Below are 20,209 nucleotides of genomic sequence, written 5' to 3'. Positions count from 1 at the left end.
CCATTCTTTTTCTTTCTTCCTGAGCTGGGGATGGAGCACAGGGCCCTTAAACTCTACCACTGAGTTATGCCCCCAGCCCTCTATAGGAGAGTGTGGCATCTATACTTTCCAAAGACAGCTGTAGCAATATTTCTAGTCTTGTGTGCTCTTCAGAAAAGGTAACCCTTTCCACTAAGAAGCAGGGCTCTGAACCCTTCCTTTTGGATTTGAGGCCTACTATTGCTCCTACCAATAAAGATGGGCATAATTATGTAATGACATGCCCCCTCCAAGGCCAGGTCATGCACCTGGCTGGCTCACTCAGGATGCTCCTGTGTGGAACTGGGTTTCCATAATACGAGGCAGCCTAAAGTAGCCCATAGACTTCATGGAGGGGTCCAGATGAAGAGGAATTGACCCTCACACAACAGTCAGCATCAGCCACTGGACATGCAAAGAAGCATGTCTTCTGGGTAATTGACATTCCAGCTTTGGAGTCTTCCTGCTGTGGTCCCAGATGTCACGCAGCAGAGACAAGCCAGCCCCACCTGCTTGCTCTGAAACCCTGACCCACAGAACCCATGGCCATGACAAATGGCTGTTTACAGAACTGCATTTTGAGATAATTTGTTCCATAACTGGATAAAAGAATAAGCTGAAGCACAGAGAGGTTTAATTGCTTATTTAACAACAGCTCCCAATTCATGAGTTCAACATATGTAGATTGAAATCTTCACAATCACCTTTCACAGAAGAATAACTTTTCCCTTTAAGATGTGGAAGGAGAGGCTCAGAGAGGGACAGTGATTTGACCAAGGCCATACAGCTCTTCAAGTGGCAGATCCAGAAATATTATTTTAATTTCCCACCAACTTTATAAACCAGGGATACGCATCTCATACTTACAAACTGCTGCTCAAAGACTATGCACCTAGAAAGCGGTAGGGACAGAACTCAAATCTGGACCTATAAAGTTCATGTTCTCAATTGGCACAAATTCATAAAACAAAAACAAAAATTTCACTGGTTCTTGGGCTGCAGGTCAGAACATTCTTTCAGTCTTTAATCTGAAAGCTGATGCTGTGTAGAACTGAGCCAGGAGGAATACTGGATTTTTCAACCACAGACATCTGCCTGTCCCCTACTCTTACACTGTCACCAGCCTCGTCTCAGTCACTTCTACCTTGTGCTATTACAGAACTAGAATTCTACAGAACTAGAATTCCTGCTTCTACCCTCATCCCTACAGTCTATTCTGAAAGCAGCAATTAAATCTTAGACCCTGTCCTTCCTCTGCTCAACACCTTCCAGTGGCTTCCATTTCAGACAGTAAAAGTCAAAATTCTTAGCCCATAAGGCCCTACGTGATCTCCCAAGTCCCACTCACACTCTGACCTCTCCCATACACCCTTGCTCACTCTAAGCCAGCCATACCACTGGCCTCCTTGCTTTTCCCCAAAACATGACAAGATCTTTCTGCCCCAAGACCTTTGCGTTTGTTCTCACATCTTCCTAGAATGTTTTCTGCCCATGTCATGCTCATGCCGTCCCTTTCTCCAGTTCTCCCTTCATATGTCACCTTTCTGGACAGATCTTTTTTTGATACTACTCATAGTACACACTATCCTCCTCCCACCATTTCATTTTTCTTCGTAGCGCTTGTCACCACCTGACATACTCTAACTTCCTTATTGCTGACTCCTCTGAATAGGCTGGTAAGCTTCAAGATGGAAGGTTTTGTTTGCTTTGCTCACCACAGTACACCCAGAGCCCAGAACAGGCTGAAACTCGAGGCTCCAATCCTCAGGCCAGCCATCCATTTATTTTACTTATTCAATAAAATTTTATTAACATCTACTATGCGTCAACTACTAAGTTCCTCCTAGATTCCAAGACGCAACACAGCAAGAGGGCTAAAGGCTAGACTCCATCCTAAGCGCGGAGGGACAACAGCCTAGGTGACAGTGACATGTCGCCCGCCCCCTTCTCAGAAAACCTGGGCTGACTCAGCTGCCAAGGCAGAGCATCTGTCAACCCCAGAGGCTTAACCGTAGCCACGCCCACCACAGCGTCCAAGGGGGCTGGGGTCCTAGCGCGCGGAGACGTTCCGCAGCCTCTCTAGTCCAGGCCCCAGGGCGAGGGGGCTCCGCTTCCCAAGAAGGGTCGTGCTGAAGTCACAGGCTCCACAGCCGAGCTGACTCCGAAGGAAGCCAGGAACTTCCCTCACCTCTGTACTTGAGAACAGGAGTGGGCGCCAGAGTTTCTGCGGTCAGAGCCGCAGGAAGTGGGACTCACCTTCTCTTTGCCCCAAGGAAACTTCCTCTGGCGCCGGAGACGCTGCGCACGCATCCTCTTCCCGGAGGCAGGGCTCCCGAGCAAGCGCAGCGACCTCCAAACTGCCCCCGGGCTGTCTACCTGGGAACTCCATTTCCCAGGTGCCTTCGCGGCAGATCAGCCGTCTAACCCGGCAGGGGAGAGACTCCCTCGTCGCTTACTTCCACCCTCTTCGGAACTCCACTTCATCCCACTGCGCATGTCCCACTGCGCATGAAGCCAATCGAGATAAACTACGGGGCATCTCCCCACCAATCAAAGGTTACCTCTTTAACTCCGCGCCTCTTCTTAGTAACGCCAACCGCTTCCTCTGCGTCTTTCCATGGCAACCTCGGGTTGTTTCCTTTATAAGTAGAAATTTCCGGAAAGGCAGAAGAAGGTTAAGTCGATCCTTTAACAGGGTCTACAAAACCGTGGTTTCACCTAGTCCAGATCGGAATCTACTCTATTTCCCAGGGTGCTCTACGGGGGCCTCCAAGGTCAAAGAGGCGTGTGGGGCGGGGAAGCCAAGCGCGGGCGCGCGCACAGCCCTCTGGGAAATAGAGTCCTGGCGCTTGGCGCGGAGGAGTCTGGGCAGAATAGCTGGGAAGTGTCGCTGGGTTCCGGAAGTTCCCGTGAAGAGGCGCGTGTGAGGGGAGTTAGGTTTATTTCTCCCACCGAGCTGGGGAAAGTCTGTTAGCCCGGCGGACTGCAATCTCGAGGTACGCAAGTGTCGTGTCCGGGGTCGCTGAGAACCCTGGAGACTCGTGGGCTCGGTTCTTCCCGAGGGGCGAGGCTATACTATTAGCGCAACTTAGGCAAAAATCGTCGTCGTGGGCGGTGGAGGTCTGGATGGAATCTTGAACCCTTAAGTCAGATTCTTCCTAAAGTGAGACGAGTGATTCTATTTAGTTGAGGAGACCGGGCGAAAGGCGGCAGGTCTGGGCAGGATCTTGAGGAAGAAAGGGAGTTCTTGAGGATGTCCAAGTATTGAACGTTGACTGGAGCGCATTCTGTGCCCAGGCGCGATGCAGTCACAGCAGCACTAAGACATAGCGCAGGTCCTCGCTGTCATCGGATGCCTTTGGCACCAGGATCATCTCGGGAATCAGGGTTTTTCTGATTTTAGAAAGACAGTATTTCACAACTAGGCAACATACTGGCGGAATCTGGGACAGTGATTGTGTCATCAAAGTTTTCTGCGTGGTGTCGGGAAAGGTGTATACGGACTTCCACTGACTGGAAAGAAGATTATATGTAGTCGGTGGCAATCCAGGTTGGGATTTCCTGTCAATTTATGAATGAATTTCAGGTTTTCAGGGACTTTAGGTTTTGGAATTGTAGAGAAGGGACTGTGAATCTGTTTCAGTAGCCCCATTTGGAACATGTGGCAACTGAAGTTCAGGGAGAGTAAATGATCTCACCATAGACCCTCATTAAGAAGGTGGCAAGACTCCCAGACTCCTGGGTGGGTACCTTGGGCTTCATTCAGAGGCCCCACTCCCCATTTCTTCCCTTTCAGGTCTAAGAGTATATGAAATGGGAACAGAACTGTGATTTGGAAATTATCTCAAACTTGGATGTTGGTAAGAGTGCGGTAGTTAAGGTAAGGGAGGGATCCTGCTGCTGAGAGGCCTGTGGGGTGCAGGGAGCACTTCCATCTAAAGGGGGAGCTTTAAATGGGCTCCAGTGAACTCGATTTGTGGGGATGCAGACCCAGTGATGCCAAATTCTAGGGTGTTTCAGAAGCTGAAAATCTCATTTTTAGGTGAAATTTACCAGTTTTCAAGTTTGGTTAAACTATGTTGTTTAAGGAATAATGACAATGAAAACGTCTGTGTGTTTGGTACAGATGCAATTTAATTTAATTTATTTATTTTTGGTGGTGCTGGGGATTGAACCCAGGACCTTGTATGGGAGGCAAACACTCTACCAACTGAGCTATATCCCCAGCCAGAGATGCAAATTTTTTTTCAACTATTTTCTACCTGAGGTTGATTGGATCGAAGGACACAGAACACACAGATATGGAGAGTTGACTGTCATTTCTGTTACTGTGGGTCGTGGTTTAAAAAAAAGTTTCAGAAATATTGCTGTTGTAGAATAGCAACAGCTTTGGAGGCCAGCTCACCTGGCTCAAATCTTAGATATGATAATCAAGAAATCCCAGAAGTATGGTCCCATTGATTCAGTTAGAGACATTTGTTATGTCAACAATTATTTTAAAAGCCCCTGCTATACAACAGGCACTGTGCTGGTGCTAAGACACAGCCGAGAGCAAAATCAAAGATCCCGACAAAGTATAGACTCTCATTGCCAGATCTCACAAACACCTATAAAGTAAGTACTAAGCATGGTTATGAAGTTGTTTTACAAGTTCTGAAGTGCAATGGAAATGTGGGGCTGGAGTAGTTTAATTAAATGTAATTGTTGTTGATTCCTAAAGGGAGAATCACTTCAGAAGTCCCGCCCACTTCTGAACATTTGGGGGATCATCCAGCATGGACAGGGAGTCAACTGTAGAAGGAAGGGAGAGTTTCTTACAGCTCCCTTCCTGCAGCTCTGCCAGCTGGGAACATGGAAGGGAAGGAGGAGGAGCTTGAAAGAGGTTACTGGGACATGGCGGCTATGGCTGAGGTAAGTTGAGGGTTCCTTTCTTAATTGATTACCCTCAGAAGAAATCCGGCCTTCCTTTGTACCCTGCTTGCTGTTCCATGGTGGCTCCCCAGTTGTCTTTTTATGGTAACGTTTCATACCGTTGCTGTCCTGCTATGGAATCCTTGTTGCATTGTTGCTTACAGGTTAAAATGCCCACTCCTGCATGACCTGGTTTCTGCCTACCTCTCCAGCATCTTCTGTCATTTTGCCAGATAACCAGTACTCCATTTCTGATCTGATGGTAAAATGTTACACTGTACTTTCCAATCTCTCTGCCTTTGCCTGGGCTATGCCCTCTGCTAGAATATCCTGCTGTTCTTGTTTGTGGTAACATGTTATGCAGCCCTCAAGACCCAGCTCATCTCCCCATCTTTCCCAAGGCAGAGTCAGCTTGTCCTTATTCTGGCGTCCCTTCCATGCTCTGATGACTCCTCTGTAGCGTAAATCCACCTGTCTCTGCCCTTATTGTCAGCCCCACAAGAGTACATGCTTCTCGGGAGAGGAGATGATTGGGATGGGATTCATCTCTGGATTGCCAGGGCCTAGCACAGGCCAAGCACACAGCAGGCTTTTGAGGTGTTTGTTGCGTGAATGAATGCTAAAAACTTCTCTACCTGGTTAATATCTGCTTGTCTTTAATGGTTCAGTTTGAATGTCCTCTACTTCAGGAAGCTTGGCTTTATCCCATGGTAACTTTCCCCCTCCCTTCCAAGGTTTATTAGCCCTGATACCTCCCTTTGTCACAGCCCTGCCACCTCAGGCTTATCATCTAGCATCCCTGAGTCTGCATCAGACAGTGAACTCATCAAGGCCAAGGCCCAGGTCCTTGTCCTGACACCTGACCATGTCCCCAGCATCACAGTGGGATCTGGCACACAGCAGAAATGTTTGTTGAATGCATGCTCTGACCTTTTAACTTTCCCTGTATAAAGCCCTCTGTGGCTCCCTGAGCCCCAGGGTTCAAGTCCCTGCTTCTGTCATCTACACCTTCCAATGTTGTTCCAAGGATCCCTATCCAACACATTCTCGGAGTCTGTTTAAGTCAGCATTTTCACTGCCATGATCAAAAACCTAAGAAGAAAATTAGAGGAGGGAAAGTTTATTTTGGAATTCACAGTTTCAGAGATCTCAGTCCGTAGATGGCCAAATGCATTGCTCTGGGCCCCAAGGAGAGGCAGGACATCATGGCAGAAGAGTGTGGTGTAGGAATGTGACTCAGAAGCAGAGGGAGAGTGCTCCCTTCACCACAGACAAAATGTATATCCTAAAGGCATGCCCTCAGTGACCCACCTCCTCTAGCCACACCCTACCTTCCTACAACTATTAATCACTATCAGTGAATCGATGCACTAATTAGGTTTAGGCTCTCCTAAGACACTGTCTCACCTCTAAACTTTCTTGCATTGTCTCTCATGAGAGTTTGAGGGATACATAATATCGAAACCATAAGAGTCTGAGGAACAAAAGCTCATTAAGGCCCTCTGCGATCTGGTTCTTGCTGCAAAACCTTTTTGACTCATTGCTCTCAACAGTGGATAGACAGTAACAATTTGAACTACAAGTACAAGAAACTCCAATTCAAACTGGCTTAAACTTTCAGGAGACTGTTTATATGGATCACATAACCGAAAGTCCAAAGGTCGGGGTGACTCCATCTGCCTCAGTAATCAGGACTGTTTATTGTCCCTGTTTTCTCCACCCTGCTTAGTACTGGCTCTGTCCTTGGTGACTCCTTCCCTTCAGACTCAAGCAGCCGCCAGGACTGTGTGCTTCCTTGTGTTATTCATCAGGTGTTGGTTGTGTGTCTGCTGTGCGCGGGAGCCTTGTTCTAGGTGATATGGTCCCCATCCTTGTGATATGGTCCTCAACTGATATGGTCCCCATCCTTATGAAGCTCACACGAGTGGGAGTGTGGAGGACAGTGGATTAGTTTTCGAGGGCTGCTGTTAACAAAGTACCACAAGTTGGGTGTTTTGAATAACAGACGTGTATTGTCTTAGAAGTTCTGGAAGTTGGGAGTTAGAGATGAAGGTTTTGGCAGGGGTGGTTCCTTCAAGGACTGTGAGGAGAGCGTTCCTGCCTGTGCCAGCTGTGGTGGTGTGCAGGCCACTTGGCCTTCCTTGGCTTGTAGAAGCATCACCCAGATCCTGCCTTCACCTTTGCACACCATTCTCCTCTACCTTTGTATAGTCTCCTCCCTCTATATGTCTGTCTCTGTGTCCTCGTTTTCTATTTTTAGGATACTGGTTGTGTTGAATTAGGGCCCATTCTAATGACCACAAATCAGTCACCTGTGTAAAGAATCTATTTTCAAATAAGGTTTTTTCCTGAGGTATGGGGGTTAGGGTTTCAACCTGTCTTTTTGGAGGGTCACAATTCAACCCATGACAGTAAATTCTATAAGTAAATCATGTAGTATGCAGGTGGCGTTAAGAATTGTGGAAAAGATAATGTGGGGAGGGAATAAGAAGTCCAGGTTAGGGGCTGGGGCTGGGGCTCAGCAGTAGAGCGCTTGCCTAGCATCTGCGAGGCCCTGGTTTTGATCCTCAGCACCATATAAAAGTAAATAAATAAAATAAGTGTATTGTGTCCAACTACAACTAAAAAATAAACATTAAAATAAAGGTATCTGTCCATCTACAACTACAAAAAAAAAAAAGTCCAGGTTAGGTTTGCTGTTTTATGCAGAGGGTTTGTAGGCGGCCTCCTAGAAAAGAGGCTTTTGAGTAGAGAACTGAGATCTTAGGCTTTGAGTGGGAGCAGGCAGTGGTCCAGGGAACAGCAAGGAAGTGGTGTGGCTGGGGCAGAGGGGGTGACAGGAGAAAGGAGCAGGTGAGATCTGAGGGGTAGCTGGGGCCATGCCTGTACAATCTTGGAAACCATCTTATGGACTCTCTGGGTGAGTTGGGCTCTTGGAGTTTTTGGAACTGAGGAGGAGGAAGATCTACTGCAGATAAAAACAAGATCCTCTCTGGCTCTGCTCCCAGCTTCTGTTTAGAATCAGTCTTTGGATATCTGCCTTAGTGTCTTGTGACTGCAGTGACAAAACACACAAACTTGGTGGCTTAAGAACAGTGTAAATTTATTCTCTTAACAGTTCTTGAAGTCAAAGCCCAAAATGACTCTCTAAGGGACCAAAGACAAGTTATCATCAGGGCTGGTTCCTTCTGGAGGCCCCAGGGGAGAATGCCTTGTTTGCCTCTTTCAGCTTCTAGAGGCTTCTGCATTCACTGGCTCCTGACTGTATCACTGCAGTCTCTGCTTTTTGTCATTGCATCACCTTCTCATTCCTGTGACTGCTTGTGTCCTTCTTATGAGGCCTCTTGTGATGACATTTAGAACTCTCTCATATGGTCCACTTCCCCATTTTAAGATCCTTAACTTCATCGTAGCTGCAAAGTCCCTTTTTGTCATAAAGGCAGCATTCTTGGGCTCCTGGGATTGGGGTATAGAGATCTTTGAGGCATGGAGGCATCATTCAGCCTCAGGATGTCAAAGGGGAGCTCAGATTCCAAGTGTCCCAAACCAGAGTCAGCATCTGCCTTGAGAACTGCTTCTCCCACATCTCAGTAAGCAGTGATTCTGACCTTTCAGTTGCTCAGAGTAAAAACTTAGAAACATTTCAGGCTTTTCTCTTTTTCACACTCTATGATTTTTTTCTGTCAGGAAATCTTGTCTGTACCATCATCAAAATATTTGGAATCTAACTCGGGCTTGGTGGTGGATAACCTGTAATCCCAGCAGCTCGGGAGTCTGAGACAAGAGGATCATGAGTTTAAAGCCAGCCTCAGCAACTGTGAAGCACTAAGCAACTCAGTGAGACCCTGTCTCTAAATAAAATACAAAATAGGGCTGGGGATGTGGCTCAGTGGTCCAGTACCCCTGAGTTCAATCCCTAGTACCCCCCCCCAAAAAAAAAAAAATTGGAATCTCATCACTTCTCACTGGGATTATCAGATTGGTCTTTGTTTTTATCTTTGTGCTTCTGCTCTTCTCACTTCTCTTCCACCCACAGGAGAATCCTGTTGAGTAAATGCTTCATTAAAATTTTTTTTTTTTTTTTAATGAAACACGGGTGATGAAATTCGGACACACTGAATGCATGACACAATGAAAACAGACCCCACATGGGTCTAGAAGGAGGACTTTGTCACCCAGAAGCCCGTATGGAGCCTGTCACAACCCTCTTACACCTCACATAAGTATCCTGACATTTTTAGATACCACTTCCTTATGCTGTTTGAGTTTTTAAAATAGTTTAATTACCTAAGTGCACATCCCCGTGGCCCCTCTTTTGTTTTTCTCTGAAGTCTTTGATCTGTAGGTCCCTCTTCCACCCTTCTCTTCTTTACAGTTTGTACTTTGAAGAACCCGGGCAGTTTGACCTGTGGACTTTGTTTCAGTCGCTTGCTGGCTCCATACTCCTGGTGTGATCTAGTGTGTCGCAGTGGTGACTGGTTCAAGGGCTTCAGTTAGACTTGGGTGCATTCTTTGTGGCCGGACAGAGGCCCAGAGCCTTTGTGGTCCTGGCAGCCTTGTTGTCTGTTCACTCAGCAGGGTACTGTTCCAGTGCGGTGTCCCTGTCATTTCCGAGATGGAACACTTTCGTAGTGAGGCATCGCCCCTCTTCGGCCGGGCAACCCAGAGATTCTCTCCCTTTACCTGCCAGTTTTCAGTATAAGGAGTAGGGTCCCTGCTGTCATCCTTCTAAGATAACCAATTTATTTATACACTTGCACATGTGTGTTGGACTTTTTTTTTTTAATTTTATTCTTTTTTTTTTTTTTAAAGAGAGTGAGAGAGGAGAGAGAGAGAGAGAGAGAATTTTTAATATTTATTTTTTAGTTGGCGGACACAACATCTTTGTTGGTATGTGGTGCTGAGGATCGAACCCAGGCCGCACGCATGCCAGGCGAGCGCGCTACCGCTTGAGCCACATCCCCAGCCCCGTGTGTTGGACATTATTCTCAGAGTTTTACAGAGCATTTTCACTGATGTCAGTGGACATACCCAGACTAAATCCCACAAGGACAGGAACAGGCTGCCTCCCCTGCTGCCCTGTGCCTGGCAAGGAGCTGGCAGCAGGTGCCCTGATGTGACTGGATGCATGAGCAACAAACTCTACTTGCTGAACAGCTTCCTGCCGAGCACTTGCAGGCACCAGCTCCCTTCATCCTCACAGCACTCTCACTTAGTGACAAGGAACGTGGACTTAAAGAGGTGGAATAATGAAGTCCCACAGCTCATAAATAGGACCTGAATTTGAACCAACAGAATCTAAAACCAAGCCCCTGAATGGTCAGCCTCCTTGGGGTCATGCATCAGGTAGCAACTCTTGTCCCTCCACTACCTAGCTGTGTGGCTTAGAGCAAGTGACTTTGATTCTCTTTTCTTCTACAATCTGGGAATAACCCTGCCTCAGAGAGGAGCTGGGCATCCAGTGATTCGCTGCACCTCGAGCGCTGATCCCATTCCCAGCACAAGAGGCAACTGGACAAAGAAAAGCCTTCAGGTCGGAGGCCTGGAGAGTTGGGTTGGGAAGTGTAAGCTGGGGGTGGAGGCCTTCCCACGTGCCACATTGCCCAGCAGTTTCTCAGTCACTTCTCCTGCCTGGGTAACCCTGATGAGATGGGACTCACCGGTCCCTTTCACTAGTAGGCCAGGAATCAGGCTTAAGGGGCCATCCATAGTGGAAAGTAGTGGGGCCAAGCCTCAAACTCAAACTAAACAGAGTTAGTTTTTCATTCTTAAAATATTCCTTTGTGTGTGCATACACACACGTCCTTACACATGTGCCCATGAACACACTAATGAGGATCTAGAAAGGACAGTTCAAATAGCCGTAGTTTCACCTTGTGATGGGGTGATGGGGTGATGGGGATGGGCAGCCTTTCACTTTCTCTTGTCAGTACTGAGCATTTTTATTTTTATTGCAGTGCTGGGGATTGAACCCATAACCTCACATATGCTAGGCCAGCGTTCTACCACGGGGCCACTTCCAGAGCCTTTGAATTCTTATTTTAAATATGTATTAATTAGTGAAGAAATCTAGCATCACTAAAAGTTGAACAGTAGACATGCAGCTTAGGTGGTTGTATTGCCTAAAGTGGATTTGGCACCACATTGTGGGGGGGTTGCTTCCAAAGGCTATACTGACTCTGATCAGGCCTCTGCTCTCCTCACCAGTTTATAGAAAAACAGGGGCAGAGGGGCAGCTAGATGTAGGACCTTAAGTCGGGAGCATGGAAGAATAGAGAGGCTGCAGGGGTATGGCTGAGGAATGAAGGTCTGCCGAGCCACACAAGCCAACTGCACACCTGGGCCTCAGAACTTGACAATGTAACTACAGAATTACCATCAAGAAGTCAGACAAATCTGTGTGTGTACTTGGAATATGGTCTAGGAATTAAGGAATAGTAAGTAGTTACTATTAATATTGCAGTATTCACAGGGGAAATTAGAGGTCCCGTGGGTGCTGGGTCCATCCAGTTAATTATATGCATTTCCCTGCTTGTGTGTGTTTGAAAATTTCCACAGTAATACAAATTAAAATCTTGATCTAATACAAAAAAAAAAAAAAAGACAAAAGCAGGAAAATCAATGGATTTTTTAAAACTTTTTATTATTTTTAAAAATTTATTTTCTTTTGAGAAATCAATGGATTTTAGATCAGGCAGATTGGGTTTAAGTTCTGCCTGTGTGAGTGATTTGACATCGTTATCTCCCATCCAAGACTGTTTCTTGCCTGCAGTATACAGGGCTCTTGAGTGTCATATCTCAAGGTTCCTGTGAGGCTGAGAATAAGATGATTACTGCCAAAGTCCTGGTAAACTGAGGGTTAGGGTGCCCTGAGTAGGTTGTTGGGCTCTTTCCTGGCCCCAGCACTTGAATGACTAAATGTGTTTGCATTTTAGGAATTTGTCACCCTCAAGGATGTGGCCATGGATTTCACCTTGGAGGATTGGGAGCAGCTGGGGCTAGACCAGGCGGACCTGTTCTGGGACACAGCTCTGGACAACTACCAGAACCTCTTTCTTCTGAGTGAGTGCTCTTCTGACTCTGGGGTCCCAGTCACTGTCCTACTTGGGGATCACCTGTGCTATCACCCACCAGTTGGAGTCCCAGCTTCTGAGTGCCTAGGTATCAGTATGGCCCAACCCAGTCATTCTCAACTGGCTGCCTCTGCCTGCCAGCAGACATTGGCAATGTCTGTGGACATTTTTAATCCTCACGTTTGGAGCAGGAGTACTATAGTGGGTGAGCCCAGGGATGGGGGGTGCTATAGCGGGTAGAGCCCACAGATGCTGCCACACCTCCCACAATGCACAGGACAGCACCTCCAGCCAAGGGTTATCTAACCTTCAGATGTTAGTGGAGTGAGGCTGAGAAGCCCTGTCTGGCCTCCTGCCTGCCTCTGCAGCTTCATCCCTATGAATTTCCTACTTGTAATCATGGAGTCATTCCTTGACCTTAGGGTCACTGTGATTGCTGTCCCCTCTGCCCACAGTTCTCAGGGCTTCCCTTTATTACACTGAGCTGTGACCTATGAGAAGGCCCTGCCTCACTCTCCTCAACTCCTTCATGGCTCCTTAGTGTTCTAATTACTTAATCTGTCATCTGAAATGGGAACTTCGTAGGGGCAGGATTTTTAACCTGCTCTGTTCATTGGTGTCCCCAGTACCTACCATAGGACTCCAGTGAACCATTTCTGAGTGAATAAGCAATGGAGTAGCAGAAACTGCTGTCATGAACCAAGTCCTCTGCTGGTCAAGCTCTCACTCAATCTTTTGGTCACCCCATGAGGAGGTTGGATTGCCCTCTTTCACTGATCATTCTGAAACTCAGGTTCACAGAAGGGAAGTTGCCTTCCCAGCCAGGTTAGGGTCCCCAGGAGCACCCCCAGGCTTGACAGTTCGCAAGGAGGACTCCCAGGACTCAGCCTATGGTCAGACTCATGGCTGTGATTTACTACAGTGGAAAGGTACAGAGCACAGTCAGCAAGGGGAAAAGGCAAGTAGGGTGAGGTTCAGGGTAGCCAGGCTCAAGCTTCCAGAATCTTCTTAGTGGTCACATGGGATTCACTTAATTCCCCAGCAACAAGATGTGACAATACATGTGAGATGTTGTTTACCAGGGAAGCTCATCGGAGATTCAGGGCCCAGAGTTTTTATTGGGGGTTGGCCATATGCCCCATTTGCCTGGCACAAACCCAAACTCCAGATTCACAAGAAAAGCAGATGTTTCTTTTAAACCATATTGTTTGCTCAAATTGTTTAGGCCTAGCGAGCCTGTCTTATCAGTTCTGGGGATGTGGGGAGCCCTCTTTAAAGCCAGGTGTGCCAGCAGGCTTTTCCCAGGGGTCTAGTTGGAGCTGCTGTGTCCCCCCACTTCTGCACAGCAGCCTCACAGACCCAGCCCCAGCGCATGTCTGGCATTTCCCAGGCCCCAGCATCCCAGTTCCCCATCACTGTCACCTCAGCTACTTATTTCCCCTTTTTAGGTCCTCAATTTTTTCTAAGAATAATTTATTCTAAAAGATTAAAAAATAAATAAAAGACTACATGTTATGGAAACTTATTTGATAGAATTTTGTCACACCAGGGCAGATCTTCTCCAAACTATAGCCAGTATGTGCTACGGAAGCAAGGTAGGGGAGTCCCTGCTGTGTGCAGGATAAAGTTGGGAGAGCTGAAAGATTCCTATTGGACATACGGTTGACTTTCCACATTGTGATTGACTGCAGTGTCATTCTGTCTTTGCAGATCCCCCAAGACCCAGCCTGATCTCCTATCCAGATGGTGGGGAAGAGCTGGAGGCCCTGGTAGAAGGAAGCCCAGAAGCAGCTGGCCCTGGTAAGTGGAGGGGAGGGCCCTTGATGTACCTCAGAACCTCTGCCTGAGGTGGCCAACCCCCAGTGTGTCTGCCCAGACATCTTGACATCTGGCCTGTGGGTTTCATTCATCCCTTGGTGTCTGTCCCTTCATTTAGGGGGGATGGGGATGCCTAAGCAATGCTTAATCTGACATGCCTGCTGTGTATCCTCCTCCTTCGGCCTTTTGCACAGGCTGTCCTGGTGCCTCTCCTGTCCTCTTTTCTTCCTTCCAGATTCAGCAAGGGGAGGCTGTTGACTCCCTGTGTCAGTCTCTGCCCCCTTCCTGCCTTGTGCCTATGAGTCGTAGACCCCCAGTCTGTCTACCACTTTTCCCTCCCTTTACATAGACCCAACCTTTCTCCCTTGCCCTGGGCTTAGCAGAGTAACTCAGAGTAACTCATTTGGGAGTAACTCAGGCCCAGGACTGAATGCTGCCAAGAAGATCCACTCTGCTGTCTCCCGGGCCAGGGTTCCTTTGATTGAGCAGGTCAGTGGGGATTCCTATGGTGCTTCCCCTGGTGGAAACATCCCTGGGAGGAGAGAGCAGAAGCAGGTGCCTCACCTGGGTGTGGGTGGCTTCACTCAGTGTGTGAGGAGGAGGGCCCTAAACCAGAGATCACAGGATTCTGGGGCTCTACCTGCCCATCAGTCTGCATCCCTGTGCTTGGCTCACTGCCTATGAGTCCTCTGCAGCCTGCTGCTCAGCACCAGTGTCACATGAGGGAGACCAATCCAGGCACATGCTCCCCTGACCTCTCATTTTTGTTTCAAGTAGAGACAACTAAATATATAGGTAGGCATGTGTATGTATGTGTGTATACATGTACATCTCCAATAGTCACAACTGTGCTGCATTGTTATCACTCAGGTCTTCTTCCTGCTATAACTGCAGATTCTGCTAGATTCATCCTGTGTTCCCAGCTCTCTACATCATGCTCAGCATGTAAGAGAGGCCTGGTACACGGCTGTTGATGTGCTCCAGGCATAGGCAGCAGCATGCACAGAGGCATGGTGAGGAGAACAAGCCAGATAGCTGTTGGAACAGAAGCACAGAAGATGTGACAATGCAGAGCAAGAGGTGGCTCTGGAAAGATTTTGTTTCAGTTTCACTTAACAGGCTGAGAGATGGGCAGTCTCTGAGATGTTCAGTGGATAGAGAGCCATGAAATCCGCAAAGGAACAGACTTGAAAGAATATGATGGTTCAGGATGGGCTGGGTGGGGTAGGGGGACTGGAGGTGCGGAGAAAGCAGTGAATTTCATGTTTTGTGGGGTCCCAGGGGTGCACAGCTTGGTAGTTGAGGGTGGGCCAGATAAGGGCAGATCTGCTTGTTCAACTTTGGAAAGGGGGCTGTCGGGTGGTTGAGAGTGCACCTGAGGTACCTTGCTTTTTGTCCTTGAGAATTTTCTGTGACTGCTTGTATGTCATCCACTCACAAGTCACAGTAGAGGGTGCTGAAAGCTCAGCTGTTTCAGAGAGAACACAAGGTGGGGCACTCTCAGCATAAAGCAGTGTGGGGTTTGGGGGATACCTCAGAGTAGGATGGTACTCAAGCTAGGACACAGAACAGTTTGCCTGTGAAGGGCACTTGGGCACAAGAGTCCTGTTATGGCACAGATAAGAAAGTTTGGTAAATTCAGGGACATGCAGGAGTTCTTTGGGGCCAGTACAGAGAATGCTGGATTCATGCACTTGCATTTCTCTTCAGAGGCTCTGGAAGTGTTTATTGGGGGAGTGATGTAGCCAGAGCTGGTTGTCACACAGCCCCTGATGGCTGGGTGGAAGGTGATGACACAGGAGAGGGAGGGAGTTGACATTCCCAAGGAGGTCTGGCAGAAAGTGGTGAGTGGGAGTGGTGATGCGGACTCCCAGGATTCAGATGTGGAGGACTGGGTGGGTGATTGGGTCATTCTCCAGGAGTAAGGACCAGGATAGAAAGAGCAAGATTTTAGTGATTATGTAGGACAAAGTGGAGGGGAGGAAAGAGGTGAGCCCAGGAGTCTTTGGGGAACACGGTCATTGATGTAGCTATGAGGGTTATGGCTGGGATTCTCCCTCTCAGTTGAACTCCTGAAGTTTCCAGATTCCCTTCTTGAGAATGGACTCTTGTTTCTTGATGCCAGTTTCAGACGGGACACCACTTCGGGCCCCTTTCCTTTAACCCCCTTGATGGACAGGCTGGACTCAAGACGTATCACCCCTACTGCCTCTTGTCCACATTCTCAGCCCACAGCTCTGGTCTTTCCCACTGGAGACATTTGTATTCTCTCTTTCAGATATGACTGAGACCAAGGCCTCTCCTCTGCATCAGGATTTCTTAGAAGAAGGGCTCTCCCAGGAGATTTTGGAGGCATTTTCCAAGGATGGCTTCTGGAACTCCAGTTGTGAAACCTGTATAGGTGAGAGCTGGTTAGATAGTTTGCTGGGAGATCCAGAAAGTCTTCTGAGGACTGATGTTGCTATCAACGAGGAAAGTCCCACAGAATGCAATCATGAATTCAAGAGTGGCCTCAGTCCTTGTTCCCTCCTTTCCACCGGAGAAGACTCTGTGATGCATGACATTCCTGAAAAGAGCCTCACACCAGCTAAGTCGAAAGAATGTAGGAGTGACTTTGGCTACTACTCAGACCAGAGCCAGCAGGATTCTGTACAGGGAGAGGAGACCCTGTATAAATGTAGTGAATGTGGGGAAAGCTTCAGCCGGAGTTACCACCTTATCCAGCACTGGATCATTCACACAAAGGAGAAGCCCCCTGTGCGTCCAGAGTATGAGAGAAGTTTCATCCAGAGTTCCTACCTATTTGTTCGTCCTGTGACTCATACAGGATACAAGTCCTATGTGTGTAAGGAATGTGGGGAAACATTTAGTCAGAACATGCACCTCCAATGGCATCAGAACATTCACACTGGAGAAAAACTCTGTAACAATCAAGATCATGACTGTCCGTCCAATCGTGCACGACCCATTAAATATCAGAAAACCACCATATGTGCTAAGTCCTACAAATGTAATGAATGTGGCAAGGCTTTCAGCCGGGCCCTTCATCTTGCCGGGCACCAGAAGACCCACATTCAGAAACACTACGAATGTGCCATGTGCCAGGCAGCCTTCAACTTGAAGAAGCATTTCATCCAACATCAAAAGACCCATGCTACAAAAACTACCTCTGAGTGTCAGGAGTGTGGGAAGACCTTCAGGCGGAGTTCGTCACTCACTGAACACCAGGCCATCCACACTGGGGAGAAGCCTTATAAGTGCAATGAATGTGGGAAAGCCTTCAGCCATACATCCTCACTGAAGATCCACCAGAGGGTTCACAGTGGAGAGAAGCCTTACAAATGCAGTGACTGTGGGAAAACCTTCTGCCGGAACACTCGCCTTAATGAACACCAGCGAATTCATACAGGCTGCAAACCCCACAAATGTCAGGAATGTGTCAAAAGTTTCAGCCGACCCTCACACCTGATTAGACATCAGTCCAGTCATACCACAGAGAAGCTCTTTGGCTGTGCTGAATGCAAGGAGACCTTCAGCCACAAAGAACACTTGGTGCAGCATCAGATAATCCACACCATTGAAGCCCCCTACCAATGTCAGGAGTGTGGAGAACGCTTCATTTGCCATTCAACCCTGAATTGCCACCTGAGTATTCACACCAGAGAAAAACAAGGATTTGATACAAGCAAGAAAATTTTAGATCTGAACTCAGAACAGAGAGAGTATCAAAGGCTCAATGAGAAACGCTTTAAGTGTAACGAATGCGAGAAAACCTTTAACCGTAGCAAATACCTAACTCAGCATGAGAAGATTCACACCAGGGTAAAGTCTTTTGAGTGCCATCAATGTGGGAAAGCCTTTGGCCACAGTACACAACTCAGTCGCCATCAGAGAATCCACTCTGGGGTGAGGCCATGTGAACATGGTGAGCACAGGAAATCCGACCATAACCTCTCCCTCACCGAACAACAGTCTTCCCAAAGTGAGCACTCCTTTAAGTGTAACGAATGTGGCAAGACCTTCAGCCAAAGTGCTCACCTCTCAGAACATCAGTTAATTCACTCTGGAGAGAAGCCCTTTAAATGTAAGGAGTGTGACAAAGTCTTCACCCAGAGTAACTACCTTATTCAGCATCACAGGACTCATGCTGCAAAGAAGCACTTTCAGTGTAGTGAGTGTGGGAAGACATTCCATCAGAGTTCATGCCTTTCTAAGCATCAGAGAATTCACACGGGGGAGAAGCCCTATGAATGCAGCGACTGTGGGAAAGCCTTTGGCCTGAGTGCTCAACTCATCCGACACCAGAGAGTTCACACCGGAGAAAAGCCTTATGTTTGTCAGGAATGTGGGAAATCCTTCAGCCAGAGCTCATGCCTTTCCATTCACCGGAGAGTTCACACTGGGGAGAAACCATACATGTGTAGCAAATGTGGGAAAACCTTTGCCCAGAGAGCAAATCTTACACAACATGAAAGGATTCACACTGGGGAGAAGCCTTATGCCTGTGGAATATGTGGCAAAGCCTTTGGCCTCAGTGCCCACCTAGCTCAGCATCAGAGAATTCACACCCAGGAGAAACCTTATCACTGTCAACACTGTCAAAAGACATTTCGGTGCTATTCCAGTCTCAACCGACATCAGAGGCTTCACACTCAAAAGTAACAAGCAGCAATACTGTCTGCCGCTACTGGGTGGCAGCAGAGTCCTGCACATCTGAACATGTTCATCTGCGTACAAGATTTGAAATCAACATATTGAGAGCTTCACCCCTCACAATAAATAAATCTCTTTATCAATAAAGATTGATTAGAAAGTTTATACATATGGGTTTCATCCAAATAATGAGACACAAAAGTTGAGAAGCTGTGTAACATTGGGATTCAGAAGTAGATCTGGAGCCAGTCTGCTTGAGTTGTGTTCACCTCTGCCATCTACCACCCCAAGTGACCTTGGGAAAGTTAAAATCTCTCAGGGCCTCAGTGTCCTTTTCCTTAAAATGGGCATAATAATCACCTACCTCAGGGCAGTTGTGAGGGTTAAATAAAGTCAAGTACTTAGAACTGCTGATTGATCTGTGAGTACATGTGAGATAAAACACAAATATGCTCTTTTATATTAAAAGAAGTTTTTGTTCATCTCCCTCTTTTTAAATGTTTGTCCTCTGTCCTAGCCTTTTCTTACTGAATCCACAAAAATCCAAGAGGAGTATGTAAATTTCCACCTTGAATGGTTAGAACTCTACTTGTACTCTCCCAAACCTCTCACTCCAAGAAGAATCTTCTCCCTGGCCATATTTGCAAACCATCTCTTTCCATAGTCTTCCTCCATTTAAACCATTACTTAAGCCAGTTGTAGTGGTGCATTCTTGTAATCCCTGCTATTTGGGAGGCTGATGCAATAGGATCAGAAGTTTAAGGCCAACCTGGGCAAATTAGTGAGACCCTGTCTCAAAAAATAAAAAGTGTTAAGGTCTTGTAGCTTTACCTAGGTGAAATCTCCATTGCAATGTTTAAAAACTCCACAGTCAAAAAATACAATAAACGGCTCCTACTCCTGCTGTATCAACGTACACAAGTTATTCGTCACCCCCCGGCTATTCTGCTGCAGCCGGACTGCGGCAAAAAAGGACTATGAATACAGATGTAAAGCACCCCTGAGTTCAATCCTCAGTACCAATAAATGAATATGATGTGAGACCCAAATTTTTCATGGGAGTTAATGGTACTGCCAACAGCTGAATTCACGAATGGGTTCTGCTGATAGCAGGGGCAGTGTGGAAAGCTGCCTTGGGTGTTAACACAAAATAACCCACATGGAAGAGGTGCTTGGAGCTGAAATTTGTTATAGAGATGTTAATTGGTGACCATTTTTCTAAGCTAGGCACTTAGCGAGGCCAAAGGGCAGGGAGTGCAGATATGATTGCCCTGACCCTGAAGCTTCTGGAATCCAAAAGGGAAATGAATGACTCCAGAGAGGATCACTGTCAATTGACAAGTGACATCTTAAAAATGCTACTTGCCTTATTAGAGGAGGTTCTGGGACCACCAGGGATTGTTGTTGAACCTGGTGAAGGGATCCTTCCTGCTGGAGCTGCCCATTCATCTTGGCCAAGCTAACTGTCACCTCATGGAACGTGACCAGCTTGAATACCTCATCAGCTCCTGACTTGTGCCATGCTCACTAAGTGACCCAGTCACATTTGCTGAAACACAGCAGAATCTTACAAAGATGTGGGATGCTGACGATATTGCGTATATCTGGGGTGCTGGGGATAGACTGGATGTGTGTCCTGTGCAGTGGACCTTGAGTCCTGATGGTTGGTTTTGTAGTTGAAATGGGGGCTTCCTGGCTGCTAGTTGGGCCCACACCACAGGGGAGAGCTTTCTGTT

The 20,209-nt window shown here is 47.3% G+C and overlaps 2 protein-coding genes across 9 annotated transcripts in view; one reads left to right on the top strand and one right to left on the bottom strand.

Moving 5' to 3' along the window:
* The window catches only part of Vrk3 (VRK serine/threonine kinase 3), a 35,981-nt gene extending 33,237 nt beyond the window's left edge, over nucleotides 1-2,744 (bottom strand). For 3 of the 5 annotated variants that reach the window (XM_026406402.2, XM_026406403.2, XM_026406399.2), the window contains exon 1: nucleotides 2,275-2,387. The gene's annotated coding sequence lies outside the window, so the exon portion shown is untranslated. Of the gene's footprint in view, nucleotides 1-2,206; nucleotides 2,388-2,579 lie in introns of those variants that run through there. The other 2 variants (XM_026406400.2, XM_026406401.2) reach the window with 2 other exon arrangements.
* Nucleotides 2,745-2,917: 173 nt separating this feature from the next.
* Znf473 (zinc finger protein 473) lies at nucleotides 2,918-18,878 on the top strand. Of its 4 annotated transcripts, none has more exons than XM_026406331.2 (6): nucleotides 2,918-3,014; nucleotides 3,815-3,878; nucleotides 4,853-4,929; nucleotides 11,865-11,991; nucleotides 13,713-13,802; nucleotides 16,099-18,878. In XM_026406331.2, exons 2-6 carry the CDS (start codon nucleotides 3,827-3,829, stop codon nucleotides 18,480-18,482), a joined length of 2,730 nt encoding a protein of 909 aa, XP_026262116.2. In that variant the 5' UTR covers nucleotides 2,918-3,014; nucleotides 3,815-3,826; the 3' UTR covers nucleotides 18,483-18,878. The 4 variants fall into 4 exon arrangements, with proteins under 4 accessions (XP_026262116.2, XP_026262118.2, XP_026262117.2 ...); XM_026406333.2 differs by having other exon boundaries at nucleotides 4,739-4,929; XM_026406332.2 differs by having other exon boundaries at nucleotides 3,815-3,898; nucleotides 4,739-4,929.
* The last annotated feature ends 1,331 nt before the right edge of the window (nucleotides 18,879-20,209 follow it).

This window comes from Urocitellus parryii, chromosome 15 (genome assembly GCF_045843805.1).
Source record: "Urocitellus parryii isolate mUroPar1 chromosome 15, mUroPar1.hap1, whole genome shotgun sequence".
Taxonomy (NCBI): domain Eukaryota; kingdom Metazoa; phylum Chordata; class Mammalia; order Rodentia; family Sciuridae; genus Urocitellus; species Urocitellus parryii.
The sequence above is the reverse complement of the archived record's forward strand: the minus strand, read 5'-3'. Positions and strand labels throughout refer to the sequence as shown.

Coding starts and splice junctions, on each gene's coding strand:
- Znf473 (XM_026406331.2), top strand. CDS start 3,827: ATGAAATGGGAACAGAACTGTGATTTGGAAATTATCTCAAACTTGGAT. Junction 11,992..13,712: donor CCAGAACCTCTTTCTTCTGA/GTGAGTGCTCTT, acceptor CTGTCTTTGCAG/ATCCCCCAAGACCCAGCCTG. Junction 13,803..16,098: donor CCCAGAAGCAGCTGGCCCTG/GTAAGTGGAGGG, acceptor TCTCTCTTTCAG/ATATGACTGAGACCAAGGCC.